This window comes from Phacochoerus africanus, chromosome 4 (genome assembly GCF_016906955.1).
Source record: "Phacochoerus africanus isolate WHEZ1 chromosome 4, ROS_Pafr_v1, whole genome shotgun sequence".
Classification (NCBI taxonomy): domain Eukaryota; kingdom Metazoa; phylum Chordata; class Mammalia; order Artiodactyla; family Suidae; genus Phacochoerus; species Phacochoerus africanus.
The window spans coordinates 26,212,959-26,234,276 of record NC_062547.1 but is presented as its reverse complement, the minus strand read 5'-3'; the positions used below and the strand labels follow the sequence as shown (position 1 = coordinate 26,234,276).

At 46.4% G+C, this 21,318-nt stretch overlaps 1 protein-coding gene across 10 annotated transcripts in view; it reads left to right on the top strand.

Annotated features, from left to right (window-relative positions):
* The first annotated feature begins 8,898 nt into the window (after positions 1-8,898).
* Positions 8,899-21,318, top strand: part of PRR5L (proline rich 5 like) — an 87,120-nt gene continuing 74,700 nt past the window's right edge. For 2 of the 10 annotated variants that reach the window (XM_047775973.1, XM_047775965.1), the window contains exons 1-2: positions 9,598-9,657; positions 20,625-20,687. Coding sequence is in view for 2 of the 10 variants with exons in the window: in XM_047775964.1 (XP_047631920.1) it covers positions 9,214-9,282 (69 nt within the window). In the remaining 8 variants the exon portion in view is untranslated. Of the gene's footprint in view, positions 9,069-9,181; positions 9,287-9,597; positions 9,658-9,840; positions 9,955-18,512; positions 18,611-20,624; positions 20,688-21,318 lie in introns of those variants that run through there. The other 8 variants (XM_047775964.1, XM_047775963.1, XM_047775967.1 and 5 more) reach the window with 7 other exon arrangements.

The window sequence follows — 21,318 nt, the reverse complement described above, 5'->3', positions numbered from 1 at the left end:
GATTTTGGGGGAACACAAAGATTCGGTCCATAGCATTATGGGAATTGTTATTAGATGTTCCTATATTATCATGCAAAGAAAGAAGGAAGGTTCTCAGATGAGAATGAGGATGTGGAAGAAAACTTTGAAATGTTGGAGACAGTGGAAGCTTGAAAACGCCAGTCATTTGATGTGGTTTCCAAGTGGCACTAAGGGCCCTGCAGGGTGGTGGATGTGACTATGTGGTTGTGTGTATTTCTCCACCTACGTTTATACTGAGTCAGGCACTGAATAGAGGAGAAGTGGACTGAACAATCTTGACTTAGCAAAGCAATGAAATGAGAAAGGGGCAAGGGAGTCTAGGATGGGTGCGAAGAAGGTAATATAATAATAGAATCTAATCTGGATGAGGAGGGAAGTGAGGACACAAGGGGGCTGAGAGCCACAAAAAGGCAGTGTATCCTAGGGAGCTGAAGAATTATAGGAGTCAGGGAACTAGGGGGAGAGAAGTGAAAAGGTAGAGAGTGGAAAGGGGGGGAAACAGGAAGTGAGAAGGTCAAGGCTGACCATGAGAGTGAGTGGCCATGGCGGGAGCGGAAGACAAGGTCATTGGAGCAGGGGTCAAGGAACTGAGCTGGGGGGAATGTTGGAAGAATTCTTTCTATGAATATTGAAATTACCAAGATAATTCTTCCGTGGATATTGAATGGATGTTGAAATCCTCAAGAGCAATACCTAAGAGAGTGACAGTGAACTGGGGGTTAAAGCTGCGAGGGAAGAGGGGGATAACCCAGGAGACGGCATGACCACAACAAGGAGGGAAGTGAGTAGAGTAGCCTGATGGTTTGGTGGGGTTCTCAGGGAGGAACAGTGGCCCAGAAGTGGGATAAGGACCCAGGATAACAACCACGCGTCCTCCCAGTTGAGTGAGAAAAGGAGTCTTGGAGAGAAATCACCACCATTTGAGGGGATTTCAGAGAAGGGAAGGCCCTCAGGGGAGAACCTGGGTTCACTTAGAACAGTAATTCTCAAAGTGGAGTTCAGGAACCCCAGGAAGTCTCCTAGACCCTGTCAGAGAACCGTAAGTCAAAAACTATTTTCATAATAACACCGAGATATTATTTGCCCTCTTGCTCTCCAAGTCCACAGTGGAATTTTCCAGAGGCTATGTGATGTGTGATAACACAACAGATTGAATGCAGAAGTGGATAGAAGAATCCAGCTGTCTTTCATTAAGCCAGAAGTTAAAGAGATTTGCAGAAATGTAAAACCATGCCATTCTTCCTGTGACTTAAAAATACATACATATAGTATAGCAGATATCGACACAAAGTTGAGAATCAGTTATACATTAATAAAAAATAAAAATGCCTACATATATAGTTATTTTTCATAAAATATGTGATGATTTTACAATAGTTATTTTTAAATCAATAAGTTAATTTAAATATTACATTTCAAATCTAGTAAGTATTGATAGATACGACATACACAAACTAAAGGTCCCGAATACTTTTTAAGAATGCCCTGAGGAGTTCTCGTTGTAGCTCAGCAGTAATGAAACCGACTAGTATCCATGAGGACATGGGTTGGATCCCTGGCCTCGCTCAATAGATCTGGGATCTGGTGTTGCCATGGGCTGTGGTGTAGGTTCCAGATGTGGCTGGGATCCAGCATTGCTGTAGCTGTGGTGTAGGCTGGAAGCTGTAGCTCCTATTCAACCTCTAGCCTGAGAACTTCCATATGCTGCAAGTGTGGCCCTAAAAAGCAAAATAAAATGAAATAAAATAAAAAGAGAGTACCCTGAGACCAAAATGTTTAAGAACTACAAGGTTAGGGTATAAAGGCTAGTGGAATGTTCAGAGAAGTTGAAGGTAAGGAGGATTTTGCTGATGATGGGCTCTGGGTTTCAGAGCACACAACAAGAGGCTTAGGGGAATAGGGAGGAGCTGGGACAGGTCAGAAATGGGAATGGAAACTCCAAATATGATGATGACAGCCTGGAGGATTAAGGTTGATCTTGGGCCCAAGCTTCCCATGTTGAAGGTGTGAGCTTTGCCAGGAAGCCAGAAGCACGTGGAGCCAGCTCCTGCTGTGGGAGGTGTGAAGCTGACTTATGCAGTATCTGGGCACCTTAGATTGAATTTTTATTTATTTATTTATTTTTTTGTCTGTTGTTGTTGTTGTTGTTGTTGCTATTTCTTGGGCCGCTCCCGCGGCATATGGAGGTTCCCAGGCTAGGGGTTGAATCGGAGCTGTAGCCACCGGCCTATGCCAGAGCCACAGCAACGCGGGATCTGAGTCGTGTCTGCAACCTACACCCCAGCTCACGGCAACGCCGGATCGTTAACCCACTGAGCAAGGGCAGGGACCGAACCCGCAACCTCATGGTTCCTAGTCGGATTCGTTAACCACTGCGCCACGACGGGAACTCCTGAATTTTAATTTTTTTATGTTTTTTTTTCTTGTCTTTTTAGGGCCACACCCGCAGCATAGGGAAGTTCCCAGGCTAGGGGTAGAATCAGAGCTGCAGCTGCCAGCCAACACCACAGCCACAGCCACACCAGATCTGAGCCGTGTCTGTACCTACATATACCACAGCTCAGGGCAACACTGGATCCTTAACCCACTGAGCGAGGTGGGTGATCAAACCCATGTCCTCATGGATCCTACTTGGGGTCATTACTGCTGAGCCATGATGGAACTCCTTAACTTGAATTTTTAGAGGATGGTCTGATAGGCACACCTGACCTGCCTACTCCCAGGACCAGTCACTTGTCAGAAGTCACTACCCAATCCTGTGGAATCTGGGTATGTGATGGTTCTTAACAAGCCTATGATCGGGGCTGGCATTCTCATATGCCTGCTACGATGATGGAGGAAAATTTTAAAAATTTATTTGGAACAACTTTGAGTATATATTTGGAACATTTCTGACTCAGAAGAGCCTAAAGGAGCAGAGCTAGATGGCGTGTGTGCTGATCTTACACTGTGACACAAAAATTGGGGTGTGTGTTTTACCAGAATGTCTTCCATTACCTTTGGATGCAAAAGACCTTCTAAGAGATGCATTGGGCAGTACAATGTCAGCATCTTTGGAGGTGGTAGTGGGGAGTGGGTTGATGTATCTAGTCTGATTCTTACATCTGCAGAGAAGATTTGGGCATGGGTCTGCAACCAAGGGTTGGTTGGTAGAGGATCTAAGCCAGAGAATCTTTAGGTCAATCTGCCATATTGCCCAACTCTTAAAGGACACCACTCACACTGTGGTCTCGGTGACTGATGTTTTTGCTGTTGTGTGATGCAGAAGCTCTGATGTGAGAACCTTCTCTGAGCACATCAATATCTTACTTCCATGTTGTTTCCTCTAATATCTTTTCATCATGGTCTCAACATGGCAGTTGATTGCATTTAAAATGTGTTTCAGAGTTCCCGTCATGGCGCAGTGGTTAACGAATCCGACTAGGAACCATGAGGTTGTGGGTTCGGTCCCTGCCCTTGCTCAGTGGGTTAACGATCCAGCGTTACCGTGAGCTGTGGTGTAGGTCTCAGACGCGGCTTGGATCCTGAGTTGCTGTGGCTGTGACATAGGCTGACAGCTACAGCTCCAATTCGACCCCTAGCCTGGGAACCTCCATATGCTGCAGGAGCGGCCCTAGAAAAGGCAAAAAGACCAAAAATAAATAAATAAAACCCTCAAATAACTTCCCACAGTGACCAAACTCTTACCATGACTTATCAGGGCCCATATGATCTATTTCTTGGACCTATTTGTTGGGCTTCAACCATATTGCCCTTCTTGTATCCCTCTAAATTGCCAGGCTTCTTCTTGACTCACGGCCTCCATAGTGGCCATTTCTTCGTTTGAAACATCCCTCTGTTCCTGTGGCTGCCTCTTGTCATCATTTAAACCTCAACTCCAAAGCTACTTTCTCTGAGAGACCATCCCTGATAACTCTAGACAAAAACATTTCTTTCTTCTAGTCACCTTAGTACCCATTTTATCTTCATCATAGCATAGATCAGTACCTGAAATTATGTGAAATTACCTTTGTGTTCATTTCCATATTTATTGTGTGTTTTTTGCCCCTTGAGGGTGGAAACTTTGCCTTTCTTGTTCACGGTGGCATCCCCAGTACCTGATACCAATAAGTGACTAGTCAATATTCGTCAACCAACTGACTGATCTGGAATTGTGAGAAAGAATAATTGAAATCTGGATTATCCAGGGAAAATTCATGCAGGATTGCGAAAGTTCTTTTCACTTTTAAAACTTACTCGTTTAAGTTATTCTCAAAATACATTCAGATTGAATTATACCCCTTTAGAATGAAGAAGAGGCTCTTTCCAATACCAAAAGACAAAAATGACCAAAAAAACCCCAACAGACCAGAAAAAGCCCATTATTATCAAGAAAAGAGTGAAAAGGACAAAAATGATTCTTCGGTATCATCCAAATCTCTTCCAAAAAAGAGACTTCAAGGTTCTCAATTTTTCTTACTGTGGAAGTTAAAAAGTGGCTAAGAAGAAGGGCAAGATTTTTCATTTGTATATTAAGTCTTCCTGCTGTACCAAAGGTCACTGATTTTACACCCTGGTATTAGATCAGATGCTGAGCTTATTTCTCAAATGGTCCTGTTTTTATGGATGGTACAGTGCCCTGGATATATACTGAGGGCTTACGCAAGTTCTATAGCTAGATTGGTATTTATCATGAGTAACTACCTTAACTTATTTTATGACTGGACCCTGAGGACCTGAAAAACTATGTGTTCTAACATTGCACATGCCTGGACACCTACCTGTGGTTCTCACAAGCTCTGGACCAGGCCTTAGCAAAGAATCAAGGATTTTCCAGGCCTTCTTTTTTTTTTTTTTTTTTTAAATCTATAAAAAGGAGGAGGACACTTATGGCAAGATATGATGGTTTTTTTCTTCATTGGAATTCTTTTATAATATGAGATCTTGAGGTGTCACGGAACGAGGTCTGAACTGGAAATGAGCCCTTAAACACCTAAAGGCAACAGATGATTTATTTTATATCTATTGTGTAGCAGACCCTTAAGGTATTAAATGCTATGATTCTGTAAATATTGAAGTGATTTTTATTTTAAGAGCTGCACCTATGGCATATGGAAGTTCTCTAGCTAGGGGTCGAATCGGAGCTGCGACAGCCAGCCTACGCCACAGCCATGGGAATGCTGGATCCCAGCTGTACCTTTGACTTACACTATAGCTTGTGGCAACGCCGGATCCTTATCCCACTGAGAGAGGCCAGAGATTGAACTCACATCCTCACAGAGACAACATTGGGTCCTTAAGCCACTGAGCCAAAATGGGAACTCCTGAAGGTATTTTAATTATTATTTAGAGATGAAAGCAGTTAATCAGACCAAGACAGAGTACAGCACAGAACAAGAGCACTGAATTGGTATCAGGGATCCCTGCCCTGTTCTTCCTTGCTTGCGTATAACTTCAGACAAGTTACCTAACTCTTTCTGAACTTGCTCTGATTAGGCATTGGGGGAGCAGAAATGAGGAATAAGGATGGATGGAGTGGGGGGCAGGCGTTGTCATGGGAACAAGGGAGAAGTAGAACCACAGGCCTCTGGAAGAACAGGAGCTGGATAGTGGCTCTGGTCTCAAGGCAGCCCCAGAGAAGGCCTCTGCTTCTCCCTGTCTAGCTGCCCACTTCCCTCCGTATCTGCCCCCAGCTTCCCTTTCCTCAGTAGTAGCCAAACGATGCAATTTCCAGCAAAGTTTGTTTATAAATGGGTTCTCATGCTGGGAGAAATAACCTCTGAAGCTATGCCTTCCTCTTGCATAATTTTGCTTTACTCACACCTCCGGCCCCCGACCATGTGCCAGCACCCCTTCTCTAGCTGCACTGGGGTGGCTGGGAAGTTGGTGAAGCAGGCTGAGAACAAGAGAAGCAGAGTAGGGAGTGGGATTGTGGCAAACTGAAAATGCACATCCTGTTTAACAGGAGAGAAACACTGTAGCTCCAGCTAATTGTGACTGTGTAGGCCTGCAGCATGGACAATGCCAGATGTTTCAAGACAAGCTGAGAATCCATCTTTTTGCATGAAATTTTCTGATTGTTGCTCATTGACAAGTGATTTAGAAAATGTTGACATCATCAGGTTCAAACAGGATAGATCTAATACATATCTAGCTAGTCTACAAGCAGCCTATCTGCAGTTTCTAGAATCTAGAGTTCAGATAAAGTCATGACCTTTCAGCTTTTTTTCTAGATAATAGCTGTGTGTGTATGTGTGTGTGTAAAACATTCCTGAAATCGAATCTGATTGACCCAGTGTACCTTTTCAGGCCAGAGTTTCTCAAAGGAGATTGTCACAGAGTTTGGCTGCATCTGTAGCCCACTGGGACTGCCCAAGTTCTACCCTTTCAGCAGGAACCTTGATTGGAGCAACTTCTGTTTCAGAGGCTGTGGCCACGGTAAGCTGTGTACCTGATATATCTAATAAAGAACTAGAATTTCCTCCTCCATAAATGAATGTTTAAATAGAATGATCTGTATTGGTTTCTCCTAACAAATGTCTATTTTTTTTTTCTTTTTATGGCTGCTCTTGTGGAATATGGAAGTTCCTGGGCTAGGGGTTGAATTGAAGCTGCAGTTGCCAGCCTAAACCACAGCCACAGCAACACCAGATCTGAACTGCCTCTGCAACCTACGCCTCAGCTTGCGGCAATGCCAGTTCCCTAACCCACTGGGTGAGGCCAGGGATAGAACCTGCAGCCTCGTGGATACTAGTCAGGTTCTTAACCCACTGAACCATAACAAGAACTCCACAAATTTCTATTTCCTAATAAGAAAAGTCAGTGTTCCACTGACATTTAGTTAGAATTTTTTCTTCTTCTTTTTTTTTTTGTGGTCTTTTTGCCTTTTCTAGGGCCGCTCCCAGGCTACAGATCTAATCAGAGCTTTTGCTGCTGACCTATGCCAGAGCCACAGCAACTTGGGATCTGAGCCGCGTCTGTGACCTACACCACAGCTCATGGCAACGCTAGATCCTTAACCCACTGAGCAAGGCCAGGGATCGAACCTGCAATCTCATGGTTCCTAGTCGGATTTATTAACCACTGCGCCACAACAGGAACTCTGTTAGTTAAATTTTGATAAAACTCTGGGTGGTGACAAGTATAATATATCGGTATTAATGGTCCTTAAAGTGAAGCTCTGATTTGCATAAAAATGTTGCCTACTTCTTATTTTAAGAAAATTCTCTTCACAAAATTAGCAATTGTTATGGTTAAAAGAGACTTTAACCTCTTTAAATCTCCTTTCCAGCCCTAGAATACTCTTTTATGATGTCCCCATCAAGTTGGCATTGCCTACACCGTGAATACTTCTCTTTTCTGGGGAGTGTCCTTCTCTCAGAGGGTGCCACTTTCATCCTTGGCCAGGCTTGCTGATGAAGTTTTCTCTTATTGCACAGTGCCCAGCCCACCGCAGGCAGTCAGCACAGTATGAATCTGCCTAGTGAATCTATTCACAGATTTATGCATATGATATTTACTGGGTACCTACTATGTGCCAGGCACTCTCCTAGAATCTTGGGCTGATTCCGTGAACAGAACAAAACCATGTTCTTGTAGAGCTGATGTTCTAGCCTGGAAGCAGGAGGTAGTTGGGAGAGACAATGAAAAAAAAAATCATGTAAAATGTTACAAGATGATAAATGCAATGGAAAAAAGATAAAGTAGAGCTGAATGAGGGGGCTTGGGAGGGAGGAGTGAGTGACAGTTTTAAATAGATTGAATAGGGTAGGTCTCATTGAACAAAGACTCCCTTTTTACCTCCTAGACTTGGAGGATAATAATAATAATAGCTTAATATCTGTTGAATCCCAGCAGAACTTCTAAGCGCTTTGTCTGTATGAATTCATTACATCCTCATAACAACCCTGAGATAGCTACTATTTTTATTCCCATTTTTGTAGGAATAAACTGAGGCATAGTGGTTAAGTAACTTGGCTAATATCCTGCACCTATGAGTGATGATGGTTGACTAACCTTGACCTTCTGGCTCCAGACTTTGGCCCATACACGCTCAGCACAGCTGCTTTGAATACATCTCCCAAGTCCCCTCGCCAATCACTGTTCTTTCAGGGCTTTCTTTCCCAGGCATGTGCTTTGTCCAGTCCCTTTTGTTGTACATGATTCCTGAGATGAGATTTTTTTTTCTTTTTTCTTTTTTTTTTAAGGGCCGCACCTTGGTATATGGAAGTTCCCAGGCTAGGAGTCAAGTTGGAGCTGCAGCCACTGGATTATGCCACAGCCACAGCAACGCCAGACAGATCTGAGCCACATCTGTGACCTATACCACAGCTCATGGCAACACTGGATCCATAACCCACTCAGAGGGGCCAGGGATTGAACCTGTGTCCTCATGGATACTAGTTGGGTTCCTTACCACTGTGCCACAACAGGAGCTCCTGGGATGAGATTTAAAGTCTCTTCAGCATCCTGGGGTTTGCTGAGAATACTTCAGCTTTATTTGATATCACTGGAAAAGAGGAGCACCAGAGCGTCCATGAAAGTCCCCTTGGGCACACTCTGACCAGCAACCCTTTTAGGGGTTTTGTAAGGTCACAGTGATCAAAATAAATACAAAATTTTTTTCTCAGTTGTGACATAAAAAGACAACTTTTTTTTTTTTCAGCAAATGCCACTGTGGTTTCAAAGCCTAAGTGTGATGTGTGAACGGGCAGCATTAGTAAAGTATTTCCTGCTCAACCATAGGGTGAAATTATGCAAGCCAATGAGTCCTGAAAACAGCTGCATCAAATTCTTAGCACCTGCAAGAAAACAGTGTTGAAAATAATTTTACATTGTTTTTAATGTTGGGATTGGTTGGTTTTCTCCCGTTTCAAACTTGAAAGGCCCCTCCAATGCACTAAACCTTCAGCTGGTTAGAGAATTGAGGAGGTTTAAAAGAATTGTGCAAATCTAAGGGAGAGACCTCAATGGAATTATATTTTTATTAATGCACTGAAAACTTCTCCTGGAATTGGCCTGAGAACTGTTCCTTAAAACAGCAGCAAGTCCCAGACACTAGTCCTCTGGTGAGTCCTAGAATTACTCCTTTGGCGTCTCTGTAGAGTGTGTGTGTGTGTGTGTGTGTGTGTGTGTGTGTGTGTGTGTGTGTGAGAGAGAGAGAGAGAGAGAGAGAGAGAGATCTGTGTGAGGGAAACGCAGCGCCAAGCTCTCATGACCTGTTGCATCCTCCCCAGCTTTTCAAGTTACAGAGTTGGATTTCCTGAAATTGTTGAAGTGGATGTAAGTAAGTGCAGGCGCCCCCCTCCCCCCTCCCCCCTTCCTAGCAGGGTGAGAAGAGGATGGGGTGAGGTGGGGTGGGATGGGGGCCCGTTGGAGAGAAACTAAAGCGATGAGACAGGACAGGAAAAGCGGGAGGAGGAGGTGGGGAGGAGGAGGAGGAGGAGGGGGAGGAGGAGGTCGTAAGATGAGAGAGGAGGGAAACGTGTCACCAGCCTGGCTCCGGGAGCTCCGCTGCCGCTTCATTTGTGGACCCGCGTCGGAGGGGACCTGAGGCTGGACAGGACCCCGCCGAGGGCAGAGCCGGGAGAGGAGGGAGGACAGGGGTCTGGGCAGAGCGCGGCAGCGAGAGCCATCCAGGTCGCTGATTGCTCTTGGGTGAGGAAACTTTCCCGGGAAGACCGGAAACTTTTCCCTGGGCGCGTGGAGTCTGGGGCGGAGGAGAGCTGCGGGTGTGCGCGATTCGAGGTGACTCTCGGGAGGGGCTGGAGCCTTAGGCTTAGCAACGGCACGGGATTGGGAACAAAATCGCCGGGCACAATTCACTGGGGCACGGGGGAGGAGGCTCGGGGAAAGTGTTAAATTGAGGGACAATCGAGTGGGGACCTCCGCGTGGTTGAGGATCCTCGGATTGGACGCTGAAAGTGGGCGTAGAGGACCGGGCTCGCGACCCTGGTAGGGGGGAGAAGCGGGTGGGGAACGCGCCCCGTATCTGCAGCTTAGGGTGGACGAGGGAACGCTGAGGGGTGGAACGCTGGATGCCGCCGATCCTGGGACCCAGGCTGTGCCAGAAGATCGAAAAAGAAAGTTTGCTTCTTTGTCTCTTTCTCCTTTGGCCTGAGGGGCAAATCTAAAGAGCCTACTGGGGCGCCCCCAAACACCCCCATCTTTCCCTGCTATTCTCCTTTTTCCAGAGAGGCGTGGGAGGGGAGGCCAGGGAAGGGAGCCGCTTTGTCCTGAGCGCCACTGGAGGTGCGCGCTCCGACTGGGGCGGGCCGGGGCGCAGCCAGCGGGGACCCGGCGGGGCCGGCAGCTCTCCTCGCGGGCGGCATCCCCTTTGGGCTTCATCTTTCCCGCCCGCCCTACATTTGGAGAGGCTTTCCCCGGTGCGCCTACTGTGCGCCCCCTACGAGCTCGATGCGAGCACAGGGGACCTCTGGAGACCCGGCCCCTGCAGCTCCAACCCTCTTATCCTCAGCCTTCTGCGGCTTTTCCGAGGGGCGAGGGGCTGCTGCCGGGGAGCAGACCAGGTCACATACATGCAAACTTTGCTTCTGTAATTGGCTCCAGGGTGCCTCCCTGGTTGGCAAGAGGGTTTCCCCTCCTATTTTAGTCGGCCCCTGCCTTTGGTCACATGCCACCACCTCTTCCCCGGGCGGTGTGGGAAGCCCGCGTTTTGTTTGTCAGCAGTAAGGCGGTGAGTATTTATAGACGCCAATGCAGTCCTGCGGTATGCAAGGTTTCAATTACTGTGATGTGCCCCACAAGACGGAAGGCTCACACCAGGCGGCTCAGCGGCAAGTCTGCACCAGAGACCTGCTTGGAATAAGCTCTAGGCTGGAGTCTTTGGGCATCCTCGCTGGGGCAGAGTTCTGGAAGTGTTACCCAGATGATACGTACAAATCCAAAGGGACCCATTGCAAAGGACCACAGCAGTCCAGTCGAGGACGCCATCTCCAGATTGTCCCCATCGCCTGCCCCCCTCCCCTACCAAAGGGTGCTCGCTGATCAAGCCTCAGAGGCTGCCCTTTTTACTTCCCCTTAGTGTCCTGACCACCGTGAGTGCAGTCATGACATTTCACTGGCCTACATGCTGCAAAATGTCACGAAGTTGCGCCTTGGTAAATTGCTCTGGGGGTGGAAGGCGCAGTTATTGACACCATAAAGCAGCAAGTGGGTCAGGAGGAGAGAGGGAACTTGCAGAAACTAATTTAGCCACATTTTAAATTTAGCCCCTGATGAGGTTCCTAGTAAGACTGAGAACGGTGCAGTGCTCTTTTCTGTGGGACCTGGCTGGTCGGTCTTCTCTGGTTTATTGAGCTCTAGAATCTGACCAAGGTGCTGTGTAGAGTGTTTTCTGTAGAATGTAGCAGATTGGGGAAACAATGCTTGGTCAGTCCACAAAGTTGTCTTTGGTTTTTCAACTCCAACCATTGTCCTTTCAGTATTTTATTGGTGCTTCTAACAGCCAGAAGCATTAATAGTGTTAACAAAGAAAGCCATTGGAAATAAGCTAGTTTGACTGGCTTATTTCTCAAAGGCTTAGTTTAGACAAGCTTATTTCTCAATGAGGAGCCCTCATTTCTTTTTATTTTCTTTTTTTTTAAATTACTCAATGGATTTTTATTACATTTATCATTGTGCAACAATCATCACAACCTAATTTTATAGCATTTCCATCCCAAACCCCCAGCCATCCCTCCACCCTCCAACCTGTCTCATTTGGAAACCATAAGTTTTTCAAAGTCTGTGAGTCAGTATCTGTTCTGCAAAGAAGTTCATTGTGTCCTTTTTTTAGATTCTACATGTTAGTGATGGCATTTGATGTTGGTGTCTCACTGTCTGACTGACTTCACTTAGCACGATAATTTCTAGGTCCATCCATGTTGTTGCAAATGCCGTTTCTTTCCTTTTAATGGCTGACTGATCTTCCATTGTGTATATGTACCACATCTTCTTTTTTTTTTTTTGGTCTTTTTGCCTTTTTTAGGGCCACTTCCCGTGGCATATGGAGGTTCCCAGGCTAGGGGTTGAATTGGAGCTGTAGCCACCGGCCTATGCCACAGCCACAGCAATGCCAGAATCTGAGCCGCGTCTGCGACCTATGCCACAGCTCACGGCAACGCCGGATCCTTAACCCACTGAGCAAGGGCAGGGATCGAACCTGAAACCTCATGGTTCCTAGTTGGATTCGTTAACCACTGCGCCACGACAGGAACTCCAGTGCCACATCTTCTTGATCCACTCCTCTGTCGATGGACATTTAGGTTGTTTCCATGTCTTGGCTATTGCAAATAGTGCTGCAGTGAACATTGGAGGACATGTATCTTTCCGAGTCATGGTTTTCTCTGGAGAGATGCCCAGGAGTGGAATGAGGAACCCTCATTTCTTTCAGATCTAGGGGATCATGGAGGTATATTTATTTCAATGAGTGAAATTGCAATAATGGTCTGTGTTTGAACATTACAAAATATTTTATTTAAACTAGAGGGGAGGGGGCAGACACCTCTTGAGGTCTTATTACGTCTTCAACTTTGCACTAAGAGGCTTTGATAACATTATATAATCTGCACCAAAACAATGGTGACACAGGTACTAATCCCCATGACATAGATAACCCAATGAGGCTTGGAGGATGTAATTTGTCCAAAGTCACACACGTAGGAGTGGAGCTGAGAATGCGTCCTAGATCTCTTACTCTGGGCTTGAATGCCAGCTTGTATTGGAGATGTCTTTCCTTTCAGTTCCTCTGTGGTTGATTAGATCATCTTATAGTCGATTGTACTTTTCTTTCTTTCTTAAAAGTCACATGATATCACAGAGTGATATTACTAAAATTTATTCCTGGCTCAGTTAGAAAAAAAAAAAAATCCTAATCTTGTTTTTAGAAAACTATTACACTGCTATCTGAAAATTTCATGCTGGTAATCCAGAACTTAATGTCATAAACTTTCATTTGCTCATTGATAATGTATGTATTCATCTGTAGAAGTCGGGACTTTGTAGATTTTTTTTTTTTTTTTTGTCTTTTAGGGCTGCATCCTCGGCATATGGAAGTTCCCAGGCCAGGGGTCCAATCAGAGCTGCAGCTGCCCACCTACACCATAGCCACAGCAACATAGGGTTCGGGATTCAAGCTGCATCTGTGATCTCCACCATAGCTCATTAGCAATGCTGGATCCTTAACCTACTGAGGAAGGCCAGGGATCAAACCTGTGTCCTCATGGACACGAGTCTGGTTGGTTACCTCTGAGCTATGCCAGGAACTCCAAGGACTTTGTGGATTTCTTAAAAATTTCTCTATCCTAAGGATTTGTAGGTGTGTGTGTGTGTATTTCCCTATGGTCATAACTTTGTATTGCTCTTGTACAAGGTAAAATATACTGAAATCTTTTTTGAATTGCAAACTTCTTCCTTTTCACCTTTTTTTTTGCAGAGCTAGACCAATCCGGAATTGATTTGAGAAATAGAGTGTGAGGCCCTCTGAAAGATCCCACTATGTTTAACATTGATCAGTGAAAGTTTGTTCCCTAGAGTTGCCTCTCTATAAAAAAGCAATGCTTACAGAAAGTAGTTTTGTTAAGTCAGCTTGAATTAGTATTTCAGTTGCTGAAAGCTGAGAATAAAGTGTCTTGTGGGTTTTATACGGGGTACGAGGTCAGTAATTTGCGAACAGAGACAGTGATACCCTGATAAGCAGAAGATACTGTTTTACAAGGGAAGTTTCCCCTTTGGAGCCATGAAGGAGGCTGGGAGCATACATGATGCAAAGCAATGATGGAGCCTCAGAGGTGAACTTGAGTGAATTCATGTTTCTGTCAGGAGCTAGAGATCCAAAGTTTACCTTGAAACTTGTACAAGTAAAACTTACTTGTTGGGCAGCTACTGTTAGCCAGATACATCCTATGGTAGTATTATTTGAACTTCCCCAAACCCAAGCAGATAGATATTCTTTTCTTTATTTTACGATGTAAAAAGGAAGGCTCAGAGAGGTTCATTCCTGTGTACTTTCCTATGGTACACCGCTATTAATGCAGGCCCCTTGTTCTTCCTAGTGTGTTTTGATGTCTTCCCTGAAAGGCCTTCCAGGAAGAACCAAGGGTCCCAAGTACTTAAGGTCCTCGTGGTTTCCCTGGAAGTTTCTGGATCAGAGTAGTGGGGTAGCACTAAAACGAGGGGACAGGAGCTGGGTGAGCAATGGAGGAACTAGAGGAGTAGTCTAGATAATTCTGACCGTAGTTATTCAATGGAAGAAGGAGAGAGGTCCAGAAGGTATTGTGACTATAAGAATTACTGGCATTGTTCTGGCAGGGGATGGCTGTCACATTCCCAGGCAAGACCTGGTGATTGGCCTGTCTTAGCAAGGTGCCCAGAGGGCCAGGTGGGAGAGGAAGTCCACCTGCCTTCCTTGGCATGCCTTCCGTTGTGAAGAGGCCTGGCTGGAAACCCCAGGTGGTAGTCCATATAAATTAGGGAGCCCGTGAGACCCATTTCCATTTTAACTGGACTTGGCCCTTTGAGGTAACAATCACCCAATCACTGTCTCTCTCTTTAAATATTCTTTTCTTATGCTTTGCCAGTTTATGGCCTTTGTAGATCAAACCTTGGATTCCATTTGTTTGTTTGTTTGTTTTTTCTTTTTAGGGCTGCACTCAAGGCATATGGAGGTTCCCAGGCTAGGGGTTGAATCGGAGCTACAGCCACTGGCCTACACCACAGTCACAGCAACGTGGGATCCAAGCTGCGTCTGTGACCCACACCACTGCTCACTGCAATGCCAGATCCTTAACCCACTGAGGGAGGCCAGGGATCGAACTGGCATCCTCATGGATGCTAGTCAGGTTAACTGCTGAGCCACGATGGGAACTCCCTTGAATTCCATTTAGAGAGGGGAGAGAGAGAGAGAGAGGGAAAGAGAAGAAAAAAAAAAAAAAAAAAAAAAAAGCAAAGGTTAGTGATTACCTAAATTGGATTAAGTTCTGTCTAGCAGCCGTTTAAAGAAAATACTGCTTGCTCTCTAATTACCATCAACTAGGAATTTAAACGGTCTATTAAATTTAAGCTGACTATTTTTTCTTTCTCTCTCTCTCTTTTTTTTTTTTTGCCCTCTGATCGTTCCAACTCTAACATATTCTGGGAGTTTATGGAGGACATTCTCTGCCTCTTCCCTTTAAAAAATATTCCATTTCTGTAGCAGGATAATAAATGATAGTATTATATACTGCTTTCATTAGAAAGCAGAAACTCACAGCCAGGTTCGGCTGGCTCTCGCTGGCTGGACAGCAAGTCAGTTAACTGAGTTCTTTGTCAGAAATGTAGGGATACCTGTGTGAGGCTTGGGGGATGGAGTACTGCTCGCTCATTTTTCTCTGTAATAAAAGGCTAAGCCTGGAATGAAAACCAGCCGCCTTTCCTCCGTGTGTAAGCTTTGAGCCCAAAACGCTAGCGCTCTTTCTCAAAGCGCATGGGGTGTGCGCCTTGGAGCTGGGACTAGTTGAGGTGAGTAAGGCATCAAGGGCACAGCCTTGCATGGAGATGCCTCATTTGCTGGACCTCATCCCGGCCCTGCTGTGCTTAGGGGTGAATTGTGCCCTGAAGGGTTCTGGAGAGCAGTGGAACTCACCAAGAGATTGCTCTTCCTCTTGACCGTGGCCTCTGGAAAAAAACCACGTCAGCATCTACCCTACCCCTGCCCAAACAGCCTCTCCTCGTTATTTGTACAATTTATTTTGCATCTAATCATATGTTACACAAAGCATGTATTTATCTCTAAGCTTTCATGCTCGTTCCCTCGCCTCAATTTTGGGGTGTAAATATGAGATTTCTGTCGCACCCTCATCAGTGTTCTGGTTTCGCTTTAGCTGGTTGCCAAACACCAGCAACATCTCCAGTTTCTCCCTTCTCTTCTCACTTGTTGCAGAACTCACTCCAACACTGCTTGTTCTTTTGGACACAGGCCGAGCTCTGTGTTTTGGTGAAGGCAGCTGTGACAGTGGTTAGGTTTCTTGCAAGGACAAGGATAAAGGGATCCCTTGAGACTCTCCTGGCCATTGGGGAACTAGAATATCTATCTGTTTAAGCTGAGCCTGGGAGAACACCTGATGGAATTCATTCTCATTTTCTTCCCGAGGCCTGGGAGCAAAAATCCAGTAAGGGCTCTGCTGTGTGTCTGTATGATTCTCAACTCAGCTGCCACAGACCCTGTTACAACCTGCTCGTGACCTCAGCCGCGTAAATCCTCCGTGTAAACCCTTTTGGGCTTGCCGCTGAATTCTAAGTACTCGTCTGGAAAGAGTTCAGCATCTTTCCCCAGATGTCTGTGGGGGAGAGCACGTCAGCTGCTGCCGTCATTTTGGAAAACTCCACCACAGCCTCCTGGCTGCCGGAGTCCACCGCTGGGGCAGTAGGATGGCCACGTTCATGGTCGAATATCTGGAGGCAGAAGATGTTGGGTGGACACAGTAATCCCTGGTGGTCTTCTAAGGTTATTTTTTAAAAATCTCAACCAACAGGATAATCGATTCCTTTTAGGCTTCAGAAAAGCACCCAAGGCACTGCCCCCCCCCCCCTCACTCCACCCCCACCATAGATGGGTATGAACTTTGCAGAGGGATGAGTTGTTCAAAGCATCCATGCACTGGTCCTAACTGGCATTTTGGAGGCAACACAGGTCGGGGAATTGAGACCTGGAATCTGATCTTGACCCTGTCGCAGCAAGCTGTCTGGCCCTGGGCCAGTGGCTCCATGTTCCTGTCTACAGAGTGATGAGGTTGGCTTACCACGAAGGTTCCTTTCTCTTCTAAAATTCCATAATGGCCAAGGATGTGTGGTCGAGGGCAGTGCTCCTCCAAGTGCACACGAATCACCCGGGGATCTTGTTCAACCACAGAATCTGATTCAGTGGGTCTGGGTTGGCCCTGAAAGTCTAACCAGCTGCCAGTTGATGTTAATTCTGCTGATTCTCCAGGAGCCAAGCACTGGAATCCAGCTCAGGGTCTCTCAGCCTTGGCTCTAATGATATTTGAGGCTGGATAACTCTGTGTTGGGGGGCTGTCCTGTGCATTTAATAGCATCCCTGACCCTCTGCCTGCTGGATGCCTTTAGCATTTCTTCAAACCGCCCCCCCCCCCGCGCCCAGAGTATGGCAGCCCAGAATGCCCCCAGACATTGGTGAGTATCTCCTGTGGGAAGATAGGAAGGGGGGCAAAATCACCCTTAGCTGAGAACACTGGTTCTCCCTAGACCCGGGGCATCAAGCCTGGTTGTATATCAGAATCACAGCAAGATGTCTAGGACGTACAGTAGGCTGGAGTTCTTCTCTTTGAAATCCTGGAAAAGTACTAGTCCCAGACTTGAGTCACGATGCTATTACCTTTCCATAGCTGTGACACCAGAGGCACGTTGCTCCTCTGGCCTCTGAACCAGAAATTCTTCACTTCTAAAATAGGGGTCAAACGGATGCCTACTTCTGGGGTTGTTGGAGAGATCAGATGAAGTGACATGAAAATGAGCTTAAAAAAACCATAGTCATCCCTCGGTATCTGCAGGACCCTGGTTCCAGGACCTCTCCCCTCTCCCTATCCTGAAAATCTGAGGATGCTCAAGTCCTTTACATTCGACCCTCTGTACCTGAGGACTCAACCCGCGGATACGTAAAGCAGACCGTGTAAAGTGCTGGGGAGATGTCAGTGGTGAGAGTTATAGCACAGGCCTCTGGAGTTTTATTTTATTGGCTCAATTACTTTATTTATTTTTCCCAGGACTGGATTCATCTTCCCACAGGCCTGCCGGAGTGACCTTCACACCTTTCCTCATTAGCCTCCAGTCCTGGGAGTTAGAAGCAGGGCGTGTTTTGCTCCAGACAAGGCTCCGGTCTCAAACTGGCAGCCTGGGAGCCAAACTTAGCATCAGAAATGTCTTGTTTGGTTTGAGTCGTGTTTTGGGGGGAGGGAGGGAGAAAAAGATTATTTTTTTCCAGTTTTTAAAAATTGGGAGATTTGATATATAAACTCAGGTTTCTAGCTGTTCCTTAAAAAACAAAAAGACTTGGGCATTCCTGTTGTGGCTCAGCGATAACGAACCCAACTGGTATCCCTGAGGATGCAGGTTGATCCCTGGCCTTGCTCAATGGGTGAAGGATCCGGCATTGCTGCGAGCTGTGGTGTAGGCCAGTGGCTGTAGCTCCATATGCCACGGGTGCAGCCCTAAAATGCAGAAAAAACAAAAACAAAAAGATTTTCGTTTGGCATAGCACCTGCTGGGCCCTCTAACCGTTGTTTTCTGCCTCAGCCCTCGTCGGCATTGAGTGTGTCATCTCTGCTCTAGGCCTGCCTTTGTTTTTCTTTCCTCATGACCAAGTTACTGTTCCTTTTCTCTCTTTTATTATTGGTAGGACCGCATCTGGCTCATCTTTGTGTCCTCGATAGTGGGTGTTCACTAGCTGTTTATTAAAGTGTGATATTTTTACTCATCCTTTCAGTCACAGATAAAGAAATACTCCAGCCTTACTTCTGAAAGTTTGCTTCTCCCTTCCTCAGATTTCCTTCCCAGTGTCCAGCGCCCACATGCTTTGAAGGAACAAACAAGACAATGGAGAACATGTATTTTTCAGGTGACCTTTCATTCGCTTTGCCTTGTAATTGAAAAAGGCGATTTAACTTTGTGGCCTCAATCTTGCCGAGATCTTCAGTTACAGCCTTCGGTCTCCAGTTGCATTATTTTATTTTTTTTGTCTTTTGTATTTTTATGGCTGCATTTGCAGCATATGGAGGTTCCCAGGCTAGGGGTCAAATCAGAGCTACAGCTGCTGGCCTACACCACAGCCACAGCAATGCCAGATCCTTAACCCTCTGAGGGAGGCCAGGGGTTGAACCTGTGTCCTCATGGATGCCAGTCAAGTTCGTTAACCAATCAGTCATGACGGGAACTCCTCCAGTTGCATTATAACGTCACCTTTCGATTTCCCAAAAGCCCCTGAGCCCCACTGGGGACAGATACTTTATTCTTCTTTGCCCCGAGGGACTTTCGCTACTCAGATCCTGGCAGACAGCAGACCTTCTAGTGTGGTTGTTGAATGGACTTGAACTCATGACCCCCTCACCCCCACCCCCCGAAATGATCAGGTCTCGAGAATCCCTTCAGTTTCTGCCTGTCCATTCAGTGCCTGTTACACTGGCTCCGTGACTTGGGAAGAAGCGCCTTTTCCCTTCACCACCTTTCCTTGTGAAAAGGCTCTCCATCCTCTTCCTGTAGTGAGAGAGTGAAGCTCATTTTTAATACATCACACATGTTAACCTAGAGCACAGCTCCCCACCCTGAAAACTCTTGGTGGCTGCTGGACTGTAGCTTCTGACCGCTCTGTCCCCCAGCAGGCTTTTCTGTATGTCCCCCGTCAGCAATGTGCTTGCTTAAGTAATGGTCAGTCCCAGTTACTACTGCTGTCTAGACTTCTCCGTTTATCATCTGGTAGGCGTGCTGCAGAATCACTCTGGCTGGCATTTGGGGGCCCCACCCAAACAATTTGCACTCCAAGAAACACGATACTTAAAGTGGGGCTTACAGAAGAGTAAAGATGTGTGGTTATTCCCCACGGGTTTGCCTGCCTTGTACCGAAGGAGGGGATTTTTCTGGTGATTATGCTGGGGTTAGTAACCCCGGGCAATGATGATGATGATGAGATGAAATAATTACTTCTAGACCGACCTGAATTGTCAGTGCTGAGGCCTGCGGACACTTAGCCCACACTCTGAAGCCGAGATAAACGCAAGCTTGCATCCTGTTTGGGCCAATATTAATTCTTGCACAAATTCGGACTCCCAGACTCTTCCGTCTGTACTTGGTTTCCAGTGGAACGCTGAGAAAGTTGTCTCATTCTTCCTGTCCAGCCAGCCTTTTCCATCGCGCAAATTTGACCTTTAACATTTTCTTGTTTTGTAGGAGTGTCTGTCTCTCGGCTGGCTTTTGTGTCCTTAAAGTTGCAAAGTTTGGTTCCTAATCCAAGTAAGCGTGCTGTGCTAGGCGGCAGGCACTTTCCTCTGCTGTGTCTGGGGTTCCACCGACCAGCACAGACGCAGGACTCCTGGCCCCTGTGGCACGGGTCCAAGAATGCTCAGCTGGACCCCAGTTCAGCAGAAGGAAGGGATTTTCCTGGTCCCTCAGAAAGGGGAGGGCTTGGAGTTCCTGCTTTGGTGCAATGGGATCGGCGGCATGGCATCTTGGGAGCGCTGGGGCACGGTTCTTTTCCCGGCCCTGCACAGTGGGTTAAGGATCTGGTGTTGCCTCGGCTACAACATTGGTCGGCAGCCGGGCTCTGTTCCCTGGAATTGGGATCTGCAACTAGCATCTGATCCCTGGAACTCCATATGTTGCAGGGCGGCCAAAAGTAAAAAAAAAAGAGAAAAAGGGATAGAAATGGGAGGGCCGCTCTTCCTGCTGGCTTGGGGGTTTATCCCAGTGTTCAGAATTATTTCCTGGGTATCTTTTATGTGCCTAGCACTGTGCCTGTATCAGGATATAGCCGTGAATGAGACAAGCGAGGGCTTACAGGTCTTTAAGGAACTGACTTGCTCTCAAGGCCAGTCAGATAGTGAACGAGTAAACAAACAATGACTTCAGCTCGCTTGCAGGAACCATGAGGAAACGAAGCCTCCTTCCTGTAAGGGACAGAGCACTCGGGCTGTCTGAACCAGGTAAGAAGCTGTTGGTGATGGTCGTGAAGGGAGGGCATGAGCGGTGGTCCACATGGCACACACGAGAGTTGTGGAAACAGAGGGTTGGGCATTCAGGCGCCAGAATCAGGTCAGATATGACACGGGTCCCACTTACTGCTCTTCTGACTTTGGGCAAGTAAATTTGAAGGCTTCTGTTTCTTTATCTGCGAAGTGGGAATACCAAAACCTACCTCACTAGTTTAGGGTGGAAATGAACTGAGGCACTAGATGCCCGGAGAGTCTTGCCACCATCCTGCTGTGAAGACCAGCCTCTAATGATGGTTGGGGTACCCTTTTATTTTTTTAATTATAGTTGATTTACAGTGTTGTGCCAATTTCTGCTGTATAGAAAGTGACCCAGTTATACATATATATACATTATTTCTCTCCTATTATCTTCTATCATGTTCTATCTCAAGACACTGAATGCAACTTCCTGTGCTGTACAGCAGGACCTCATTGCTTATCTGTTCTAAATGTAATAGTTATTCTTATCGGCAGCAACAATAATAAAATCGTCATGAGAGGCAACTGATTTGCAGACTGGTCCCACTGCTCTTAAAAACCTCCTTTCAACTTAGTTTCCATCCCGTGGGCCGGGGCCGGGGGC